Raw genomic sequence first — 21,111 nt, forward strand, 5'->3', positions numbered from 1 at the left:
TCCTTTGCTGGCCCTAAATTCAGAAACTTCAGCACTTGTTCCAGGCATTTTCTTTGCAAGATCCTCATGCAACCGCCTTGCCTTCTCACAAATAATCAACTCCACAACACTGTCTCCCACTAATTCTTTTTCCTTAATCCGCAATAATAATAACTTTTCCATCTCTTCCATTATTGGTGGCCTTTGTTTAGTTAGAAAAGTTACTCCTTTTGCAACATTAGCATCCTTGATTTGTTCTTTCTTTGCCAGGATGGATGTAATTGTTGATTTATTCTTGCTATACACCCTGGCAAGTTCCACCACCCTCATACGACTCTCAAACTTTTCTATCACTTCACACTTAAATTCCATGGTGTTTCTCACTTTCTTTACCACAGGAACTTTCTTTGGAGCCATGGTTACTTATTTCACAGTTGCACTGCAAAAATAACGCAAGCTACAATGGGAAATAAGTAAAATGTTTGGATGTATGAGCAGAAGCTTCCTCAGTCACTGAGAGAGACAGCCAAGCTGAGGTGCAAACAGCCCCAGCTGAACGGCCGATCACCGAATTAACGGCTGATAACCGGCGCCGAAAAACCGGCCAAACACCGAGTTGGCCAATAACAGAACTGGTCAATAACCGAGGGTCCACTGTATTAGTGTTTTTACACAATGTTGTCGTAAGCTCCTCTCCTATGTGCAGGTTATTTGTGTATTATTCCAGTCATGGTATTGTGCCTTTCTGTTCTTTATTACTGTTTTTAATATATGATAATTATTTACTGAACATAAAAGAAATTTTCATTAAAATTTTTGCTGTTGTAATGTGTTACATGAGTGGTGAGGGAACCTTTGTCAGTATTAATTTGACAGTCGGGAACAGATGTGCAAATAGAGATTCTGTATAGGTTTATATATAAGAACATACAAGTTAAGTATGTTCTGTACAGGACATTTGTACAGATTTTGAGCTTGTGAATCATAAAAAAGCTACTTAAAAGCTAACCCTTCAAGGAAATGTGCCTTTATGCTGGTGATTTAAGGAATTTGAGCTGTTCTCCCCTTCCTCAACTCAAACATGATTCCCTAGGCACTGTGACCCTAGCAGGTTTTGTGCTTCCCCATAAATATACTGATATGAAAGTCAAATACTGTGTGAAATTTTACGAAATGTGGTCATTACATTACAGCCTCTTAGTTGTCTGTATTTCTTTGTGGAATAGTACTTAATGAATAACTCATTCAGTAAAGTTACTGTAATTTAAATTGAGGCATTAAAAGTTATATAATATTAATACAGACATTAAATTAGTCTTTGTTTTCATAAGTTTTGAGTGAATATAATGCATCGTCAAACATTTTATACTCTTATTTTTTTTCTTGTGTTGATTTACATAGACAGAGCAGACTGACAGTAAGCCAGACCCAAGTTCATTTCTTCAAATTGTCAAGAAAAGACTCTATAAAAAGGTAGTACCTGTACATTGCATTTAAGAAACTGATGATTTCCTGGTGTGTTGATAAGCCATGCTAATCAAGAAATCACTTGTCGTGAGATTCAGCTGGAATTTGCTACCATTCTCTAATTTAACATTGCAATTTAGCAAGTATTGCTTACTATTGCTGATGTTATACTGTTATTTACAGTGTACATTGTATAATGACTTTGCTTTGTTAGAACCCTGATAGATTTTTTCAACTAATTTCTCATAAATTATTGTAATTTGTGCATGTACCATCCTTCTATGAGTATGTGTGATATGATATAGATAGAATTAATAAAAGCATGTTTTGTGACAATAGGCCCTAGCTTACAACATTAATGCTCTCCTGAAAATTTATCGTAAATCAAATATTCAGTACTCTGAGCCTATTTTCCAATAGAAATACAAGTTATAATTGGAGAGCATCTCCATGGGGAAGTGGAACAGAATTCTTCCTCCGTAAGCCATACGTGTTTTAAGAGGCAACTAAAATACTGGGAGCAAAGGTCTAGTAACCCTTTCTCCTGTATATACCCAAAGTATTTCTTCTCCTATGCCAAATCAAAATCGAGAACAACGTCCAGTATTGGGCCCCTACTTAAACAAGATGGGTCCTACACAGATGACAGCAAGGAAATGAGTGAGCTACTCAAGTCCCAATATGACTCAGTTTTTAGCAAGCCGCTAACCAGACTGAGAGTCGAAGATCAAAATGAATTTTTTATGAGAGAGCCACAAAATTTGATTAACACAAGCGTATCCGATGTTATCCTGACGCCAAATGACTTCGAACAGGCGATAAATGACATGCCCATGTACTCTGCCCCAGGGCCAGACTCATGGAACTCTGTGTTCATCAAGAACTGCAAGAAGCCCCTATCACGAGCCTTTTCCATCCTATGGAGAGGGAGCATGGACACGGGGGTTGTCCCACAGTTACTAAAAACAACAGACACAGCCCCACTCCACAAAGGGGGCAGAAAAGCAACAGCAAAGAACTACAGACCAATAGCACTAACATCCCATATCATAAAAATCTTTGAAAGGGTCCTAAGAAGCAAGATCACCACCCATCTAGAAACCCATCAGTTACACAACCCAGGGCAACATGGGTTTAGAACAGGTCGCTCCTGTCTGTCTCAACTATTGGATCACTACGACAAGGTCCTAAATGCACTAGAAGACAAAAAGAATGCAGATGTAATATATACAGACTTTGCAAAAGCCTTCGACAAGTGTGACCATGGCGTAATAGCGCACAAAATGCGTGCTAAAGGAATAACAGGAAAAGTCGGACGATGGATCTATAATTTCCTCACTAACAGAACACAGAGAGTAGTCGTCAACAGAGTAAAGTCCGAGGCAGCTACGGTGAAAAGCTCTGTTTCACAAGGCACAGTACTCGCTCCCATCTTGTTCCTCATCCTCATATCCGACATAGACAAGGATGTCAGCCACAGCACCGTGTCTTCCTTTGCAGATGACACCCGAATCTGCATGACAGTGTCTTCCATTGCAGACACTGCAAGGCTCCAGGCGGACATCAACCAAATCTTTCAGTGGGCTGCAGAAAACAATATGAAGTTCAACGATGAGAAATTTCAATTACTCAGATATGGTAAACATGAGGAAATTAAATCTTCATCAGAGTACAAAACAAATTCTGGCCACAAAATAGAGCGAAACACCAACGTCAAAGACCTGGGAGTGATTATGTCGGAGGATCTCACCTTCAAGGACCATAACATTGTATCAATCGCATCTGCTAGAAAAATGACAGGATGGATAATGAGAACCTTCAAAACTAGGGAGGCCAAGCCCATGATGACACTCTTCAGGTCACTTGTTCTATGTAGGCTGGAATATTGCTGCACACTAACAGCACCTTTCAAGGCAGGTGAAATTGCCGACCTAGAAAATGTACAGAGAACTTTCACGGCGCGCATAACGGAGATAAAACACCTCAATTACTGGGAGCGCTTGAGGTTCCTAAACCTGTAGTCCCTGGAATGCAGGAGGGAGAGATACATGATTATATACACCTGGAAAATCCTAGAGAGACTAGTACCGAACTTGCACACGAAAATCACTCACTACGAAAGCAAAAGACTTGGCAGACGATGCACCATCCCCCCAATGAAAAGCAGGGGTGTCACTAGCACGTTAAGAGACCATACAATAAGTGTCAGGGGCCCGAGACTATTCAACTGCCTCTCAGCACACATAAGGGGGATTACCAACAGACCCCTGGCAGTCTTCAAGCTGGCACTGGACAAGCACCTAAAGTCAGTTCCTGATCAGCCGGGCTGTGGCTCGTACGTTGGTTTGCGTGCAGCCAGCAGTAACAGCCTGGTTGATCAGGCTCTGATCCACCAGGAGGCCTGGTCACAGACCGGGCCGCGGGGGCGTTGACCTCCGGAACTCTCTCCAGGTAAACTCCAGGTACCTCAAATTTTGAACAGCTCCCAACTTGAACAATTATGTTTATGTACTTTTGTAAATGCTTTTGTAAGTGTATTTTTGGGGGTCTGAAATGGAATAATCTAATTTACATTATTCCTTATGGGAACAAATTCATTCAGTAACAGCACTTGAACAGCCTTCTGGAACGAATTAAGGCCGAAATTCGAGGTACCACTATGTTACTAAATCTAAAAGGAGAAACTTTAGTATTTTCTTTTGGGCCACCCTGCCTTGGTGGGATACAGCTGTTTTGTTGGAAAAAGAAATTGGAGAGCAGTTCCTGAGCCATAATATTAAGTATCTATTCTCACTTAATTTTTTTCAGAGCTTTTACTCAATATTTTACATACAGTACTGTTCTTTTTCACTCACAAATAGTATTAACCATTGTTTATTTAATGTATTCATGTTAAACTAAGCACAGCTACAATACAGTTCTGTACAGTACATGTATGTAGGGACAGTAAGCAGGGTGAGGGTGGATGAGGGAGAGGGTGGGTGAGTATGTAGTGTGGAAAGGAAGTAGCCAGTGTGAGTTGTTGTGAAGCTCACACCTCACTCACTTTTGACCAATCTCTGCCAAACAGTGTGAGCTCTTTATTCATGCACAAAATAAGCATACACAAAGTATGAATTTATGTGGTTCAAAACTAACCAAGAAAAGTAATATTTATAATACACCCTTAAGAAAATTGTAAATACAGTATTAATTCCATGCTTCTTGATCAGTATCTACCAAACAAATCTGAGCTCTTCGTACAAGCATGAAATGAACGTGCAGAAAATGCAACTGCATTTGGTAAATTACCACTAACCTGGATTTTTTTTTTTTTTTTTTTAAATCGGCTACCAGTCATCAGCAGTACCACTGCCTTTGTAAGTAGTCCTGCCATTGGAAAAGTGAGTTACTTGTAAGTAATTAATTGGTTCCATAGTACCACATTGCAAACATGGAACATCATAAATTACAGCCCTAATATATCTAATTTTATCAAGACTTCCAAGTGATGTGACTGAAAATAAATCATGAATGATTTAAAACAGATTTGATCTATTTTTCGGCTCACTTTTTAAATATCTAGGTGTGCAGCATCATTATATTTCAAGGTATGATGCACCATTTGTATTTTCGAAGTTATAATTCACTGTCATGAAACTGTTCATTCATATCATACACAAAGATTGTCACTAGAACACAACAGCAGTGCTATAGTGAGGAATAAAAGTCACAATACCATGGCTGAATACTTCCAAATTAACCTCTGATTTGGAGAGGAAACTTAAATAATATTTGGTCCATCCTGGGCCATTGCCAAGTTACAACAGGTTGCTAATGATCCATTGCAAACTGAAATGTCATATAAGTTTCATCTCCAAATTATAGGTTAGTTGTGAATAGTGCTACATTAGTGTACAGTTTCCATTGTTTGTCAGTGAGTCAACCCCATATAGTAATGTTATGTATTGTATATAATTTCCATATATGATTTATATATGGTATACAGTTGAGTATTGTGTGTGTGTATACAGTATACTGTTTTGTAGTATGAAACACTTATCAGCGAAGGGTTCTGTGAATCCCTTATAGAAATTTGCAACCTGTTGATATAATCTCTATAACACTAACAACAGAAGACTGTTAGATTACATTTTCTGCAGTAACTGATCTGTTTGAATTCTAAGTACCTGCACTCTACTCTCTGCAGACCTAATACACTGCTTTCTATAACTCACTGAGTAATAGCTGATATAGGGAGGCAGCAGACACTGGCTCAGGGAACCTATTAAAGAAAATATTTGCACTTCAAAACATATTCTCTGTTCAGGCTCCATAAACTACTTAGAGATCCTATCACTAGGTAGAGGAAAGCTTTAAGGAGGATAATTTAAACACAGAACCCTGAGATATGACAAATCAAAATGTGACATGGGCAATATTTAATAAGGAAATTGCTAGATATGTACATCAGGGTCAATTTATGTAGAGGACAGCTCATACAGGCCCTAGATAGGAATTGACTTGGGCTCATTTCTCTGTTTATGATCATTGCAAACATACTTAGACTTGAACTGTGTGTCTGGTGTTAAACCAGAGTCCAATAAGAAAGATTCTGTAGGGGCTAAGTATGGGGATGAATTTCTCCCTTCCTAGAGCTTGATAATGTATAGTGTCATGCTACAATGGTCAAACATAGTGTAGGTGTATTGTAGTACCTTCCTTGCCATCTTCAATGCTATTTAGACTCCTACAACTAAGGTTGTAGGAGTCTAAATAGCATTGAAGATTATTATCCACTAATTATTGAGAAATAGATGGTTGAAACTGGAAACTGGGAGAAGCACTATCAGTATATCTAATCCTTTTTCAAAGAGACATACCCATAAGTTTGGGAAGAGCATATTTGGGTGGTATCTGAACCATTAAAACATCAACACTTGCTTAATTGTTAGAGTGCACATCATCACTTTAACCCTTAAACTGTCCAAATGTAGATCTACGTTTTTTCAACATTTGAAAGTACAGTGGACCCTTGCATAACGATATTAATCCGTTCCTGAGAGCTCAGCGTTAGGCGAAATTATCGTTAGCCGAATTAATTTTTCCCATAAGAAATAATGGAAATCAAATTAATCCGTTCCTGAAATCCCAAAGTATGAAAAAAAATTTTTTTTACCACATGAAATATTAATTTTAATGCACACAAACTGAAGAAGACATGTACAATTACATGACACTTACCTTTATTGAAGATCTGGTGATGATTGATGGGATGGGAGGAGGGGAGAGTATGGATGGTGTTAATGATTAGAAGGGGAATCTCTTTCCATTAGGACTTGAGGTGTCAAGTCCTTTTCCGGGGTTACTTCCCTTCTTCTTTTAATGCCACTAGGACCAGCTTGAGAGCCACTGGACCTCTGTCGCACAACATATCTGTCCATAGAGACCTGTACCTCCCGTTCCTTTATGACATTCCTAAAGTGTTTCACAACATTGTCAGTGTAATAGTCACCAGCACAGCTTGCAATAGCTGTGTGAGGGTGATTTTCATCAAAAAAGGTTTGCACTTTAAGCCACATTGCACACATTTCCTTAATCTTTGAAGTAGACAACTTCTTCAATTTCTGTCCCCTCCTTTGGAGCAGTTTCCTCAGGTCTGGCCTCTTGCTGTTGAAGATGATCTTGCAGCTCATCAGTGGTTAGTTCTTCATTGTCCTCCTCCACCAACTCTTCCACATCCTCCCCACTAACCTCCAACCCCAAGGACTTCCCCAATGCCACAATTGATTCCACAACTGGCATAGGCTTCTCAGGGTTAGCCTCAAATCCTTCAAAATCCCTTTTGTCTACACATTCTGGCCACAGTTTCTTCCAAGCAGAGTTCAAGGTCCTCTTAGTCACTTCCTCCCAAGCCTTACCTATAATGTTTACACAATTGAGGATGCTAAAGTGATCTCTCCAAAACTCTCTTAGAGTCAATTGAGTTTGAGGTCACTACAATGCACCTTTCAAACATAGCTTTTGTGTAGAGTTTTTTGAAGTTTGCAATGACCTGCTGGTCCATGGGCTGCAAGAGAGGAGTGGTATTAGGAGGCAAAAACTTGACCTTAATGAGGCTCATGTCCCCAGAAAGTTGCTCTGCCACGTCTGAAGGATGACCAGGAGCATTGTCTAATACTAGGAGGCACTTAAGGTCCAATATATTTTCCAGGAGGTAATTTTTCACAGTGGGGGCAAATGCATGGTGTAACCAGTCATAGAAAAGGTCTCTAGTGACCCATGCCTTACTGTTTGCCCTCCACATCACACACAAATTAGCCTTGAGGACATTGTTTTTCCTGAACACTCGGGGAGTTTGAGTGATACACCATAAAGGCTTCACTTTGCAATCACCACTAGCATTAGCACACATCAACAGAGTAAGCCTGTCTTTCACAGGCTTATGTCCTGGGAGTGCCTTTTCCTCCTGAGTAATGTAGGTCCTGTTTGGCATTTTCTTCCAAAACAGGCCTGTTTCGTCACAATTAAACACTTGTTCAGGTTTCAATTCTTCACTATCTATGTACTCCTTGAATTCCTTCACATATTTTTCAGCTGCTTTTTGGTCCGAACTGGCAGCCTCACCATGCCTTATCACACTATGTATGCCACTACAATTCTTAAATCTTTCAAACCAACCTTTGCTGGCCTTAATTTCACTCGCATCACCACTAGTTGCAGGCATTTTTCTAATTAAATCATCATGCAACTTCCTAGCCTTTTCACATATGATCACTTGAGAGATGCTATCTGTTTTTCATTTATCCACACCAATAAGTCTCTGAACATCTTCTATCACTTGCGATTTCTGTTTCGAAAACAAAGTTGCACCTTTGGCAAGAATTGCTTCCTTGAATGCCGTTTTCTTGGCCACAATAGTAGCAATGGTTGATTGGGATTTTGTTACAATGTGGCCAGCTCGGAGGCACGCACTCCAATTTCATACTTAGCAATGATCTCTTTCTTCATATCCATAGTAATTCTCACCCTTTTTGCTGTAGGGTTGGCACTAGAAGCTTTCTTGGGGCCCATGGTGACTTATTTTGCAGGTGCAATCACTAAAAATGCTGTGATAATATGAAATGTTCCGATTGTATGTTTGGATGCGACCACAGTGGCTGGCTTGTAAACACTGGCACCCACAGGACAAGTGAGGCGTGCTCAGGCCACACGTGGACGAGTCTCGAACGAAGCGAATCACGTTGGGCGAGTTTTTTAGCGCTAGCCGAGGCAAAATTTTTGCGTTAAAATGTATCGCTAGGCGGATTTAACGCTATGCGATGCGTTCGTTAGGCGAGGGTCCACTGTATGTAAAAAAAGTAGATCTTTTCTTTTTTTACATTTAAAAAAGTGTAAAAACTTTGATCTACATATTTTTTTTTTATATATTTGAAAATATGTAAAAAAAACCAGATCTACTTTTGGAGCATTTTTCTGCATAGAAAAATGTCTAAGCATAGATCTGCTTAGACAGTTTTAGGTTTAATTCATTGTAGATTCAGCTATGCATACTGAGCAAGCTTTTCTACAAAGAAATTATGTGCCAAACAGAATTGAGGTAAGCAGCTGAATGATGCTGAAAGCCTGTGCAGTGAACAGTGCAGCTACTAAAGAGTGCAGATATATACAAGAATGTAAACAAATGACTTATTGATGCTATAGATGTTATATTAACAGATTCTTGCATGTGGTTTATGGAACCTAAATGTAAAAATAAAATGATTTCTTCTCCAGGACACACGTCTTTGGTAGGAGGTGACCATTGTGGTACAAAAAAATGTACATACACAATTTGTATAAAAACCTACTGCAGCTAATGAATTTGCTATTTAATTAGAAAACTTGGTACTTTTATTATATTGCCTGTTGTGTAGTGTTTTCTTGATAAACTAATATTTATTACTAATACCTGTCTTTTAATTAGTGTTAACATTGTTGTGTGCCCACTATCTCCTAACTTGTATCTTTACATGCTGAGGTAACTCGAATTTTGCCCCAACACTCTTGTTTCTCAGTGAAAAAGATACTGAGTGCTCCTCTTATCTGATAGACTAACCAGCCTGTGGAAGTATTGAGTAAATGTTCTAAGGTTCTCTTGAATGTCTTCAACAATTAGAGGTACTGTACTTGAGATGTCTTTGTATTAAAGTACACAAGATATTCATCTTACAAATGAATTCTTGGTTTTCCAATTTACAAATTGAGGTGTTTGGATAGCAAGCAATAGTACACAATGTCTCACATGCATTTCTAATACAGCTTAGTGGTTCTGAATTTTAATTAATTCCTAAGTGCCACATTTGTAAGTATGGATGAAGTAACTTGGGTCAGTCTGTATTTATTATGTTAAAATGAGTTAATAGTTTTCTACACTAGAAACTTGGATAAAAGTAAATGCTCTCTTATTGTTTTATTGTACCTGTCTTTGACACTGCTTCACCATATATGTTGAAGCTGTAGAAGAGGAAAAGTAATCATGAGAATTGCTATAATGCATATCCATTGTTGAAGCTGATTATTCAAATTCTTATCTTCTGAACTCGCAAAATCATAATAACACAATTGCAAATGAACCACAGCCACACTGGAGGGAGGTTCATCTGTAAAAACTTGCATTTGTGGTCATAGTGGGGGCCATGCTGACCTCCCTATGGTGTTTAAATATACTTAGTTGGATGAATCTTATTGTAGCCAGCTGGCTGAGTGGCTTACACACTGGCCTGGAGTTTTATGATTCACTATCATGGGTTCAAACCACACCTGTACCATGACTTATCTGAAAATTTTAAACCAACCAATTTGAAGCTATTATTATAAAACATTTGATGAAATATTAGAAATAACTTGTAATACCTAAAAAAAAACTACCTGTTTTAGGACCTCTATACCTCTTTCTGCCTCCCCTTTTCATTTGGAATGTTTATTTTCTATGCTGTTACAGGGTCTGTTCCTTTCCCTCCAATATCTGCCAGTTATATCAGCTGATACAGAGGCAGCAATCTTTTTGGCACATCAAACCATGCACAGAAAAGTTTTATTTATTCTTTAAAACATTATATTGTGTGTGCAAGTTCTGATGAGTCACTAAGAATCTTACCACCAACAACTGAACTGGAAGGCAGGAAATAAAATGTACCTTAGTACTGATACAGGAACCTTTTAACCTGACAGGATGAGAACTGAATTAAAGCTGCCATGATGGGCGAGTACTACAGTACTGCAATTGCAACAGACCCAAGACCTTACTTTATTTTTTATGCAGTAGTATTTAATGGCTAAAAACTGTTATCCTACCTCAGCTCATGTTAAATCCCAGACCTATCCATTGTATACTACCTTCTAGGATGTGATGCAAAAATAACTAATACCTAGGTACCAAATTGCTACTAGGTGAACAGGAGCAGCAGGTGTAAAGAGGCATTCCCATATATTTTGTCCTGCCTGGAAAATGATTTCAGGTCCCTTCAGTTGTGACTTGAGTGTTATATCACCGAGTTGTTTTTCACATAACACTAAACTTTTAATCTGAATGAGAATAAGCCATTATCACATGACTACAACTCAAGAAATGGTTTTAAATTTGTTGAACAACTAATTCATTCTCAGTACTAGCTCTCAATAAGCCATTCTTCCATGGTATAGGGGTATTAACTAAGATAATTGCATTTATATTGCCTGCAAAGGTAGTGAAGCTCCTAGACCAACACAGGGAAAACATTGGACATGTTTCCTTACACCTGCTGCCCCTGTTGACCTAACAGTAAGTAGGTATCTGGGTCACATCCTGTGGGAGAAGATTAAAGGACCCCAGTGGAAATATGACAGTCCCTGATGATGTATGCACTTCATTGGGTTATCCTGGGTGGCTAACCCTCCAGGTTAAAAATTCATACAATATCTCGTTCATTAAAATCAAAATTGAAATTAATTTCTTAAATACTGGCTACTGTATAAATTCTTATATAGGTATATGGTGACATTGTGGGCATAGAAAATGAGGATTTCTTTAGAAAATGAAAGGTGTAACAAGGCTAACTGAGCTAGAAAGGGACAAAGAGATCCAATAACTGGTGGTTTCATAGGTATTCAGGTAAATTATTCCTAGTGATTCATCAAAACCTGTACACAGACAATGTATATATTATCTAATTATTGAGATAAATAGTCATTTATTAAAAATCATGGCCACCAATCAGGTCAGCATATTTTTTTATTGATGGCTTGGTACTATTATACTAGTATCCTGTCAAACACAGAAGCACCTCAACTTATGATGTTAATGTGTTCCTAAAAATTCAGTAAGTTGATTGTTCATTACTCGGATCATATTTTACCATAAAAAAAATATAGAATGAATGTGTTTCGGATTCCAAAGTGTTTTCCATTTTGAATTTTAGTTCATTTTTCCACACAAGATATTTGTACCCAATCTTTTACCTTTAATACGCTTTATAATAGCAAATAAATCATCTCAAATGTCATAGATTTCCTTTTCCATTGCAATTGGTTATCTTGCGTTTTCCAGTCATGATGAACGATTGTTTTTAAAGTAAATTCACAACAAATATATAACAAACATATGGAGATGAGAGTAAACAGAGCATTGATAAGTTGTTTATTTTTGGCCACAAGCCAAAACAGCACCTGTGAATGCTCCTCCACTTACTTCAGTACCTACCATCGAAAGTATGAATCATTTGTTCTTGAGAAATTAATTGGGTCCAAAATGCCAATGTCATAAGTGTGAAACCATGCAAAATATTTTGTGATAAACACAATGAATAAGGCATAAGATCCTCCCGTAAAGGAACTGTAGGCGACATGAGTGGCAGTGCCTCTCCAAATACTCAACCTTTAAGCTCATCTTGGGTCAGAGGAGAAAAATTTTCATGATTTGGAGAACCAAGGTTCTGTAAATAGCTTGATGCTTTCATGCCTATGGAGTGTACTGTCAAGACTTTTTCAAGTGCTAGGCAAAAAAAAAAAAAAAACTTTTTTAATGTTTAGACAAAAATCTCACTATGTAATGTCAATTTATAAAAAAGGTTTATTGTATTAATATTGTTATTACAATATTATGTAGAAATTGTTCTCCAAGAGTCACTCAAAATTTCAATTTCTCTCTTTGCAGTCGGAGAATTATGACAGCGTGTTGGGTTTCAACCTTGCCTCCTATCGGGCATGCAAGTGCCTTTGGAAATCCTGTGTTGAGCATCACACATTCTTCCGACTACACACGCCCAGAACTCCTGCAAGAAAGTAAGTGAGCAGCTCATTCTTAGATATTTTAATTTTTTAAGCAAAATATAATTGGACATATGAACTGTCATATCTGTGCACATCTGGCAAGACAGTGATAGTATGTATGATGGTGAAAGTGTTTCTTTTTCGGGTCACCCTGCCTTGGTGGGAAACGGCTATTGTGTTTTAAAAAAAAAAAGTAATCGATTTATTTTGATACTTTGCTATGCAGCTCATACCTATCCTATGAGTAGTAGTCAAAATACAATGATCTTTACAAATTCATGGGTCTACATTCCTAGAGGTCACAGTGAATAAGCAATGACAAATTCCACCAAATTCTATAATTGATTTATTTTCAATTTGGCCTTATTCATTACAAGTATAGTACAAAGTATACAAAATAATAAGATACTGTACAACTCAGCTTTGATGATAATTCTGTTTCTGAGATGTTGGTTATGGTAGAGGGAAGGTGCTGGCTCAGATGCTGTATATGGTGACTGAGGGGTTAGCTATGATGGCTGAGTTATTAGTGGCTGAGGTGTTAGCTGTGATGGATGAAGTACTAGATGTGATGACTCTGGTGAGTGTTATCTCTGCCATCAGTTGTGATTTGACAGTGGTCCATGACAGCTCGATATGTCATCATGAGGCTCCTCTTCCATGTGTGGGTTATTTGTGAAATGCATTGCATAGCCCTTACCAGGCCTGGCCTTTTTCATACACATGCAGAATTTGTTCTTTCTTCATAATTAACATTGTTTCTTTGCACTATCAGTACTAAAACACCCATCACTTGACTTTGAATTCTTGTTGTGAACTATTAAGAGGACAGAAGACACAATTAATAATAAGATAGGTGAAAAGCAATGATGACACATAATACAGGATATAAAAATGAGAACACCTAAATTTTTATTAAAGGATCAGTATTGTTCATTCAATTTAATTATTGAAAGTTTTGATCTTAATTTATTACAGAGTATTCGAGTTTCTGGAGAATGACATAGAAGTGTATTATAACGAGATTGTGCTGTGTGGTGTCTTACAGTTCTGTATATAACACTTATACTCTACATAGCTTGTTTGAAAAGCTGGTGCATCTCTTGTTTTATTCCAGAAATCTCTTGACTTTGGGCAGCAAATTTCGTTACAGTGGACGCACAGAGTTTCAGACTGTGGAAGACTGCAAAAGAAGGGCAAGAGTTGAACGTACATTTGTTCGGTAAGTTAAAACCATACTTTAGCTGTTACAAATCTTTTTTTGTTATAGAGTATGTTATGTATAATATTGAATAATTGTGTGAATTCACTTGTTTTGAGTTGAAGTTGGATTGTGATAAGGATGTATGATGTTACTCTGGTTATTATCTTGAGTGATGGCACTGTTATTAGGATTCCAGTGAATAATTTAGGATAGAAAGGTGATTAAAAACTATAAGCCACAGGAGTGGACTCAGGAGTTATGGGCTAAAGCTTAACTGAAAGTCAATTAAATTTTTTGTGACACACAGGTCGCCGTCCAAAAGGTTTGCACGCCAGACTGTGCCAACCCCAAGTGATTTAGGCCGTAAAGCTAGATCGGGCTCAGGATCTTCTCTACGGCCTCGGACAGACTCCTCAGGATACAAAGTTACTTCCCTCCAAGGTGCAAAAACTCCCAAGATGGCATGGGGTGAAGCACAAACACCTGAAGAGTGAGTATTAGCTCATATGATGCATTATTTAAGCTATTTAGCATTTTTTATTTGCATGTACAGTACAGTGAACCCCCAGTTATCGTAATTAATCTGTTCCAGAAAGAGTGACTAAACCTGAATCTGACGCTATCCGAATTCATTTTCCCCATAAGAAATAATGTAAATCCAATTAATCTGTTCCAGACACCCAAAAGTATTAAAAAAAAAAATTTTTTTTTACATGACATATACATTTACCTACACACAAAGCAGTGAGACATGCAGAATAAAACAATAATAAAATGACACTTTATCTTTATTGAAGACTTATTGATGTATGGAAGAGGGAAGGAGGGGAGAGGATGGAGGAGTTACTATTGTTTGGAAGGGGAGTCCCCTTCCATAAAGACTTAGGTATCAAGTCCTTTTCCAGGGTTTCTTCCCTTCTTTGTTTTTTAATCCTTTCAGGGTTTCAGCCGTACTAGTACGGCTTACGCACCAGGGTTTTTGACGTACTAGTATGCCTAAATTCTAGAGCCCTCAAATCTAGTGAGAGAAAGCTGGTATGCCTACATATGAAAGAATGGGTCTATATGGTCAGTGTGCGCAGTATAAAAAAAATCCTGCAGCACACAGTGCGTAATGAGAAAAAAAAACTGACCGTGTTTTTGGATTAAAACAGCGACTTTGCACTCTATTTTCGTATGGTATTTATTGTTGTATTCTAGTTTTGCTGGTCTCATTTTATAGAATGGAAGACATATTACAGAAATTGAGATGATTTTGACTGATTTTACAATGAAAAGTACCTTGAAATTGAGCTCAAAGTAGCAGAAATGTTCGATTTTTACCAGAGATCAAAAGTAAACAAATCATGCCAAGCGTCCAATACACGTCAACTGGTGAGTCTAATATTCTTTCACAAGTGCAGTGATATTATTTATACCATTTCTACACTAATGCAGTAGTCTGCATAACAGTAAATCTTCTATTTTTTGTGAGAATAAAAATTCAAAGTGGAAAGCAAAAGAATGTAAGAGGGGCATGGGGACATGACTAATGAACAGAGGAAATGTGATTTTAGTGCCAGGAATGTCTTTCTTGTTTATTCTGGACTCTATTCGGAAATAGGCATCTTTTGAAATTTGTGTGAAATTGGCAAAATTGCTAAATTCTGACCACTGTATTGGATAGTTGAAATCGGTAAATGGGTGGTTTCTTGTACTCGTTCGATAGCAAAAATGGATTTGGCTGAAAATAGGGCTCAAAGTGGGCAAAATCGCTGATGCGTAAACATTGTCGAGACCGCTAACTTCACAAGAGCATATTTCCGTAAGTTTTCCATCAAATTTCATACTTTGGTGTCATTATGATCGGGAAAAAATTCTCTTATCTTTTCATAATTTTTTTTTTTTTTTTTTTTTAAATTTGGGCGACCCTGAGAACAAGTCTCGGAGAGGGCCTGTCGACCCTGAGAGGGTTAATGCTACTAGGACCAGCTTGAGAGTCACTGGACCCCTGTCGCTCAAAAAAGTGTTCCAGAGAGGTATGTATCTGGTGTTTCTTTAAAATTTGCCTAAAACAGGACACGACATTGTCATTGTACATGTTGCCAACACGCCTTGCAACAGCTTTGTCAGGGTGATGTTCATCCATAAATGTTTGCACCTCACTCCACTTTGCACAGATGTCCTTAATCTTTGAAGAAGGCACCTTCCTCCATCTCTCTTCCTCCTCCTCCGAAGCAATTTCCTGAGCTGTGGTCTGTTGCTGTTGCAGTTGAAGGCCTTGCAGCTCTTCAGTGGTTAGCTCTTCATTGTGGTCCTCAACTAACTCTTCCATATCCTTGCAACTCACGTCCAACCCCATGGAATTCCCCAGTGTCACAATACTATCCACAATTGCCACAGGCTCATCAGGGTCAGCCCTAAACCCTTCAAAATCCCTCTCTCGGACACATTCTGGCCACAGTTTTCTCCAAGCAGAGTTCAAAGTCCTGGAAGACACTCCCTCCCAAGCCTTACCTATAAGGTTTATGCAGTGGAGGATACTGAAGTGATCTTTCCAGAACTCTCTTAGGATCAAGTGAGTATCTGAGGTCACATCAAAGCACCTTTGAACCATTGTGTACAGTTTTTTGAAGTTTGAAATGACCTGCTGGTCCATGGGCTGGATGAGAGGAGTGGTATTAGGGGGCAAGAACTTCACTGTCATGAAATGAAACTCCTTCACCATTTGCTCTTCCAAGTCTGGAGGATGAGCAGGAGCATTGTCCATTACCAGGAGGCACTTGAGTTCCAATTTATTTTCCAGGAGGTATTTCTTCACACTGGGGCCAGACACTTCATTGAACCAATCAAGGAAAATGTCCCTTGTGACCCATGCCTTACTGTTTCCCTTCCACATCACGCACAATTTACTCTTGGCGACACTTTTTTTTAAACACTGGGATTTTCAGTGATATACCAGTAAAGGCTTCACTTTGAAATCCCCACTAGCATTACTACAGAACATGAGAGTTAGCCTATCTTTCATAGCCTTGCATCCTGGGGGTGCCTTTTCCTCGAGCATGATGTAGGTCCTCTTTGGCATTTTCTTCCAAAAGAGGCCTGTTTCGTTACAATTGAACACTTATTGGAGTTTGAACTGTTCAGCCTCTTTGTATGCCTTGAATTCCTGAACATATTTTTCAGCTGCATATTTGTCAAAACTTGCAGCCTCACCATGCCTTATCACACTGTGTATGCCACTATGCATCTTAAACCTCTCAAACCAGCCTTTGCTGGCCTTAAATTCACTAACATCAGCACTAGTTCCAGGCATTTTCTTTAGGAGATCATTAGGCAACTGCCTTGCCTTTTCACAAATTATCGACTGAATAACACTATCTCCTGATAATTGTTCTCGTTGATCCACACCAATAACAGTCTCCATATCTTCCAGTATTTGTGATCTTTGTTTTATGAGCATATTTGCACCTTTCGCAACAACAGCTTCCTTGATTTCCTTTTTCTTGGCCACGATGGAAGCGATAGTTGTAAGGGGTTTGTTATACAACCTGGCAAGCTCTGCCACACGTACTCCACTTTCATATTTTGCAGTGATCTCTCTCTTGAATTCTATAGTGTTTCTCACCTTCTTTACCAAAGGGCTGGCACTAGAAGCTTTCTTTGGGCCCATAGTGGCTTATTTAGCAGTTGCAAGCACTAACAAGAATGGAACAATACGAAATGTGTTGTATGAGTGCGTGGGATCGTGCTCACTGGCTGATAAACAATGGCACACTGGCTGTAAATGGTGTCAGGCTGCTGTTGCTGCGTGAACACGTTTGGGATGAATGACTATTACCAAGCTCAATGCCGATCACTGAGCCAATATTTTGAGAAAAAAATTACGATTTCCGAATAATACGAGATCCGACGACTACAATATCCGGGGGTCCACTGTATTGTAGTTTACTTGTATGTATATTGTAAATCCAGTGGAACCATGGTCTATTCATATAGCAGCCCCAGTGAATGGACCAGAGCTTGATTCCTCATCCATTCTTCTCTTTCATCACTGACAATCATTCATTATTACACATTCTGAATTTATGTATTATTGGTTTTGAGGAGTATGAGAACAGATGTACATACCATGAAATCTCCTGAGGCTCACTACTGTGACAGTAGTGTCACAGCTGGTGCTGCTGTTTGCATAGATTATGGTTTAACCCTTTGAGGGTCGACAGGCCCTCTCCGAAACTCGTTCTCAGGGTCGGCCAAATTTAAAAAAAAAAAAAATTATTTTCTCTTATGAAAAGATAGAGAATCTTTTCCCAATCATAACGACACCAAAAGTTTGAAATTTGATAGAAAACTTACGGAATTATGCTCTCGCAAAGTTAGCGGTCTCGGCAATGTTTACGGATCGGCGATTTTGCCCACTTTGAGCCCCATTTTTGGCCAATTTCACTGTACTAGTCGACAAAAAACATAAATATTTCGCTAGAACTCCATTTTTTCTATCGAATGGGTGCAAGAAACAACCCATTTATAAATTCAACTATCCAGTACAGTGGTCAGAATTTAGCAATTTTGCCAATTTCACACAAATTTCAAAAGATGCCAATTTCGGAATAGGGTCCAGAATAAACAAGAAAGACATTCCTGGCACTAAAATGACATTTCCTCTAGTCATTAGTCACGTCTCAAGGCCCCTCTTATATTCTTTTGCTTTCCACTTTGAATTTTTTTTCTCACAAAAAATATAAGATTTACTGTTATGCAGACTACTGCATTAGTGTAAAAAATGGTATAAATATTATTGGTGCACTTGTGAAAGAATATTAGACTCACCAGTTGACATGTATTGCACGCTTGGCACGATTTGTTTACTTTTGAAGTTTGGTAAAAATCGAACATTTCTGCTACTTTGAGCTCAATTTCAAGGCACCTTTCATTGTAAAACCAGTCAAAATCATCTCAATTTCAGTAATATGTCTTCCATTCTATAAAATGAGACCAAGAAAACTAGAATACAACAATAAATACTATACGAAAATACACTGCAAAGTCGCTGATTTATTAAAAAAAATGGAAAAAGTTTTTTTTTTCTCATTATGCACCGTGTGCTGCAGGATTTTTTTTAGACTGTGCACACTGACCACATAGACAAATTCTTTCATATGAAGGCCTACCAGCTTTCTCCCACTAGATTTGAGGTCGCTAGAATTTATGAGTACTAGTACGTCAAAAACCCCTACGCGTAAGACGTACTAGTACGACGAAAACCCTCAAAGGGTTAAATCTGTTTATTCATTGACAGTTGTTCATTACGACTTAAGTTTATTATGTTAAAACCTGAAGCAGATCTTAATAATGAAATGATCTATGGTGAGAATTGCTGAGGAGGATGATGCTGTCTATGGGCACAGATGCAATATGGGATAGCCAATGGCCCTATGGCAGATGATAGCAGCAGCAGTTGCTGGCTTACTAGTACTAGAGGCTCTGAATGACCCTCAGCTGTAATGGATCAGAGAAAAGTGGCAAGCATTATCTCCAGTGCTGAGAGGAAGTCTGATATTTACAAGTTTCACATGTTGACTGATGGTACTGCCTCCAGCTATGTCCAGAACACTTCCTGACAGCCCAGTGTAGCATGGACTCTACTTCCTGGTGGGTATATTAAGGTTGGCAGCTATCGGGTGCTGTATTGACCTGGGATTACCAGCTGCACACAACCTTACTTAAAGGTGTGTGTAACCAGCTCATCTGTAATGGGTACCCATCACATTATAGAAGGCATCTGGGCCCCTCAATTGATCAGGATCCTGCTCTGACCATTTCCACTTACAGCTGATATGCCAGGTTTGCAATTGGTATAAGTCCCACCATATTCAGAACCTTCACTTCTAAGGCCATCTCCATGGACAGCCAACTCATCATCATCTTGCATACAGCACAGAGTCAGAGATGGCAAATCCCCTCTTATGAATTTCTTAGAGGTCTGTGACAGAGGAACAGAAATAAAAGAGATGGATGGATAGACTGCCTTTTCCTAGACTGTAAGAAAACATTTGACACAGTACCACACAGGAGGCTGATATACAAACTAGAAGAGCAGGCAGGGGTAACATGGAAGGTACTCAATTAGATATATTAATACCTGGAGGATAGAAAGTAGAGGGTATTGATAACAAAGGAGCTATCAGAATTGGCAAGGGTGATGAGTGGAGGGCCCCAACAATCAGTGCTTGAACTTCTGCTGTTACTGATATAATAAATACATGACGTGTTGAAGCAAGGTGAATCTTATATTCACTGTTTATGGATAATGTGAGAGGAATAAAGAAGATAACCATAGAGAACAAACTGATGCTCCAAAGTGAGTTTAATGGGCTAAAAATGTTGTCAGGGCAGTAACTATGACAAGTTTCACCTAATAAGTGCAGAGTAATGAGAGTAGCACAAGGGCAAGAAGACTGGACACTGAATAATGCTTTGGAAGTGAAATGCTGCAAACAGTACACAGAGAGATAGTGTTGGTCTTTTTTTTTTTTAACCAAGCCACTTGAAACCCACTCTTCACCTGCAGCATCCTTCCAAAATTCATTCTTTTTATTTTCACTTTACTACATCACTCAGACAGAACCGGAAGTTACAATATAAAGTGTTTAACAGAAGTATTAGGGTTTGGCATATAAATGCAGATCAAATCAAAAATAAAAATTGGGAACTAAAAGACAGAGTAGCTCAGGAAGAACCAGACATCATAACTCTCATAGACAAAACTTGTGGGAATAATAAACAATACAATATTCTTAAAGGGATACCTCATAGTGATGAAAGAGAAAACAGAGAAGCTACACTGATGATCAGGAACCAATGGAGGTTCAAGGTGCTGAAAACCCTGAATAGGAAAATGGTAAACAATACTGAAAGGTTGATAAGTAAGACACATGTACAACAGTTAGGTATCTTTATTCCAAAATGTTTCACCTACACAGTAGGCTTCTTCAGTTGAGTACAGAAGAGTTAGCAGCAGCAGTAAAGATGTGAAGACGATGTAATCAGTCCATCACCTTGAAAACATAGTTTTGAGGTGGTCAGCCCCTCAGTCTGGAGAAGAGTTTTGCTTCATAGTCTGGAACCATGTAAAGTTGAAGCAACAGTATGGAGACTTACATATTGTCAAAAGGTGAGGCACAGTCCACTAGTAAAAGAAAGAAGGTAAT

General features: G+C 38.5%; 1 protein-coding gene across 6 annotated transcripts in view; it reads left to right on the forward strand.

Annotated features, from left to right (window-relative positions):
• The window catches only part of Ptpmeg (protein tyrosine phosphatase Meg), a 560,698-nt gene that overhangs the window by 239,189 nt on the left and 300,398 nt on the right, over positions 1-21,111 (forward strand). For 5 of the 6 annotated variants that reach the window (XM_070100756.1, XM_070100755.1, XM_070100757.1 and 2 more), the window contains 4 exons: positions 1,381-1,452; positions 12,599-12,726; positions 13,832-13,936; positions 14,226-14,408. In XM_070100756.1, coding sequence (XP_069956857.1) covers positions 1,381-1,452; positions 12,599-12,726; positions 13,832-13,936; positions 14,226-14,408 — 488 coding nt within the window. The remainder of the gene's footprint in view (positions 1-1,380; positions 1,453-12,598; positions 12,727-13,831; positions 13,937-14,225; positions 14,409-21,111) is intronic. The other variant, XM_070100758.1, reaches the window with a different exon arrangement.

This window comes from Cherax quadricarinatus, chromosome 74, assembly GCF_038502225.1.
Source record: "Cherax quadricarinatus isolate ZL_2023a chromosome 74, ASM3850222v1, whole genome shotgun sequence".
Classification (NCBI taxonomy): Eukaryota; Metazoa; Arthropoda; class Malacostraca; order Decapoda; family Parastacidae; genus Cherax; species Cherax quadricarinatus.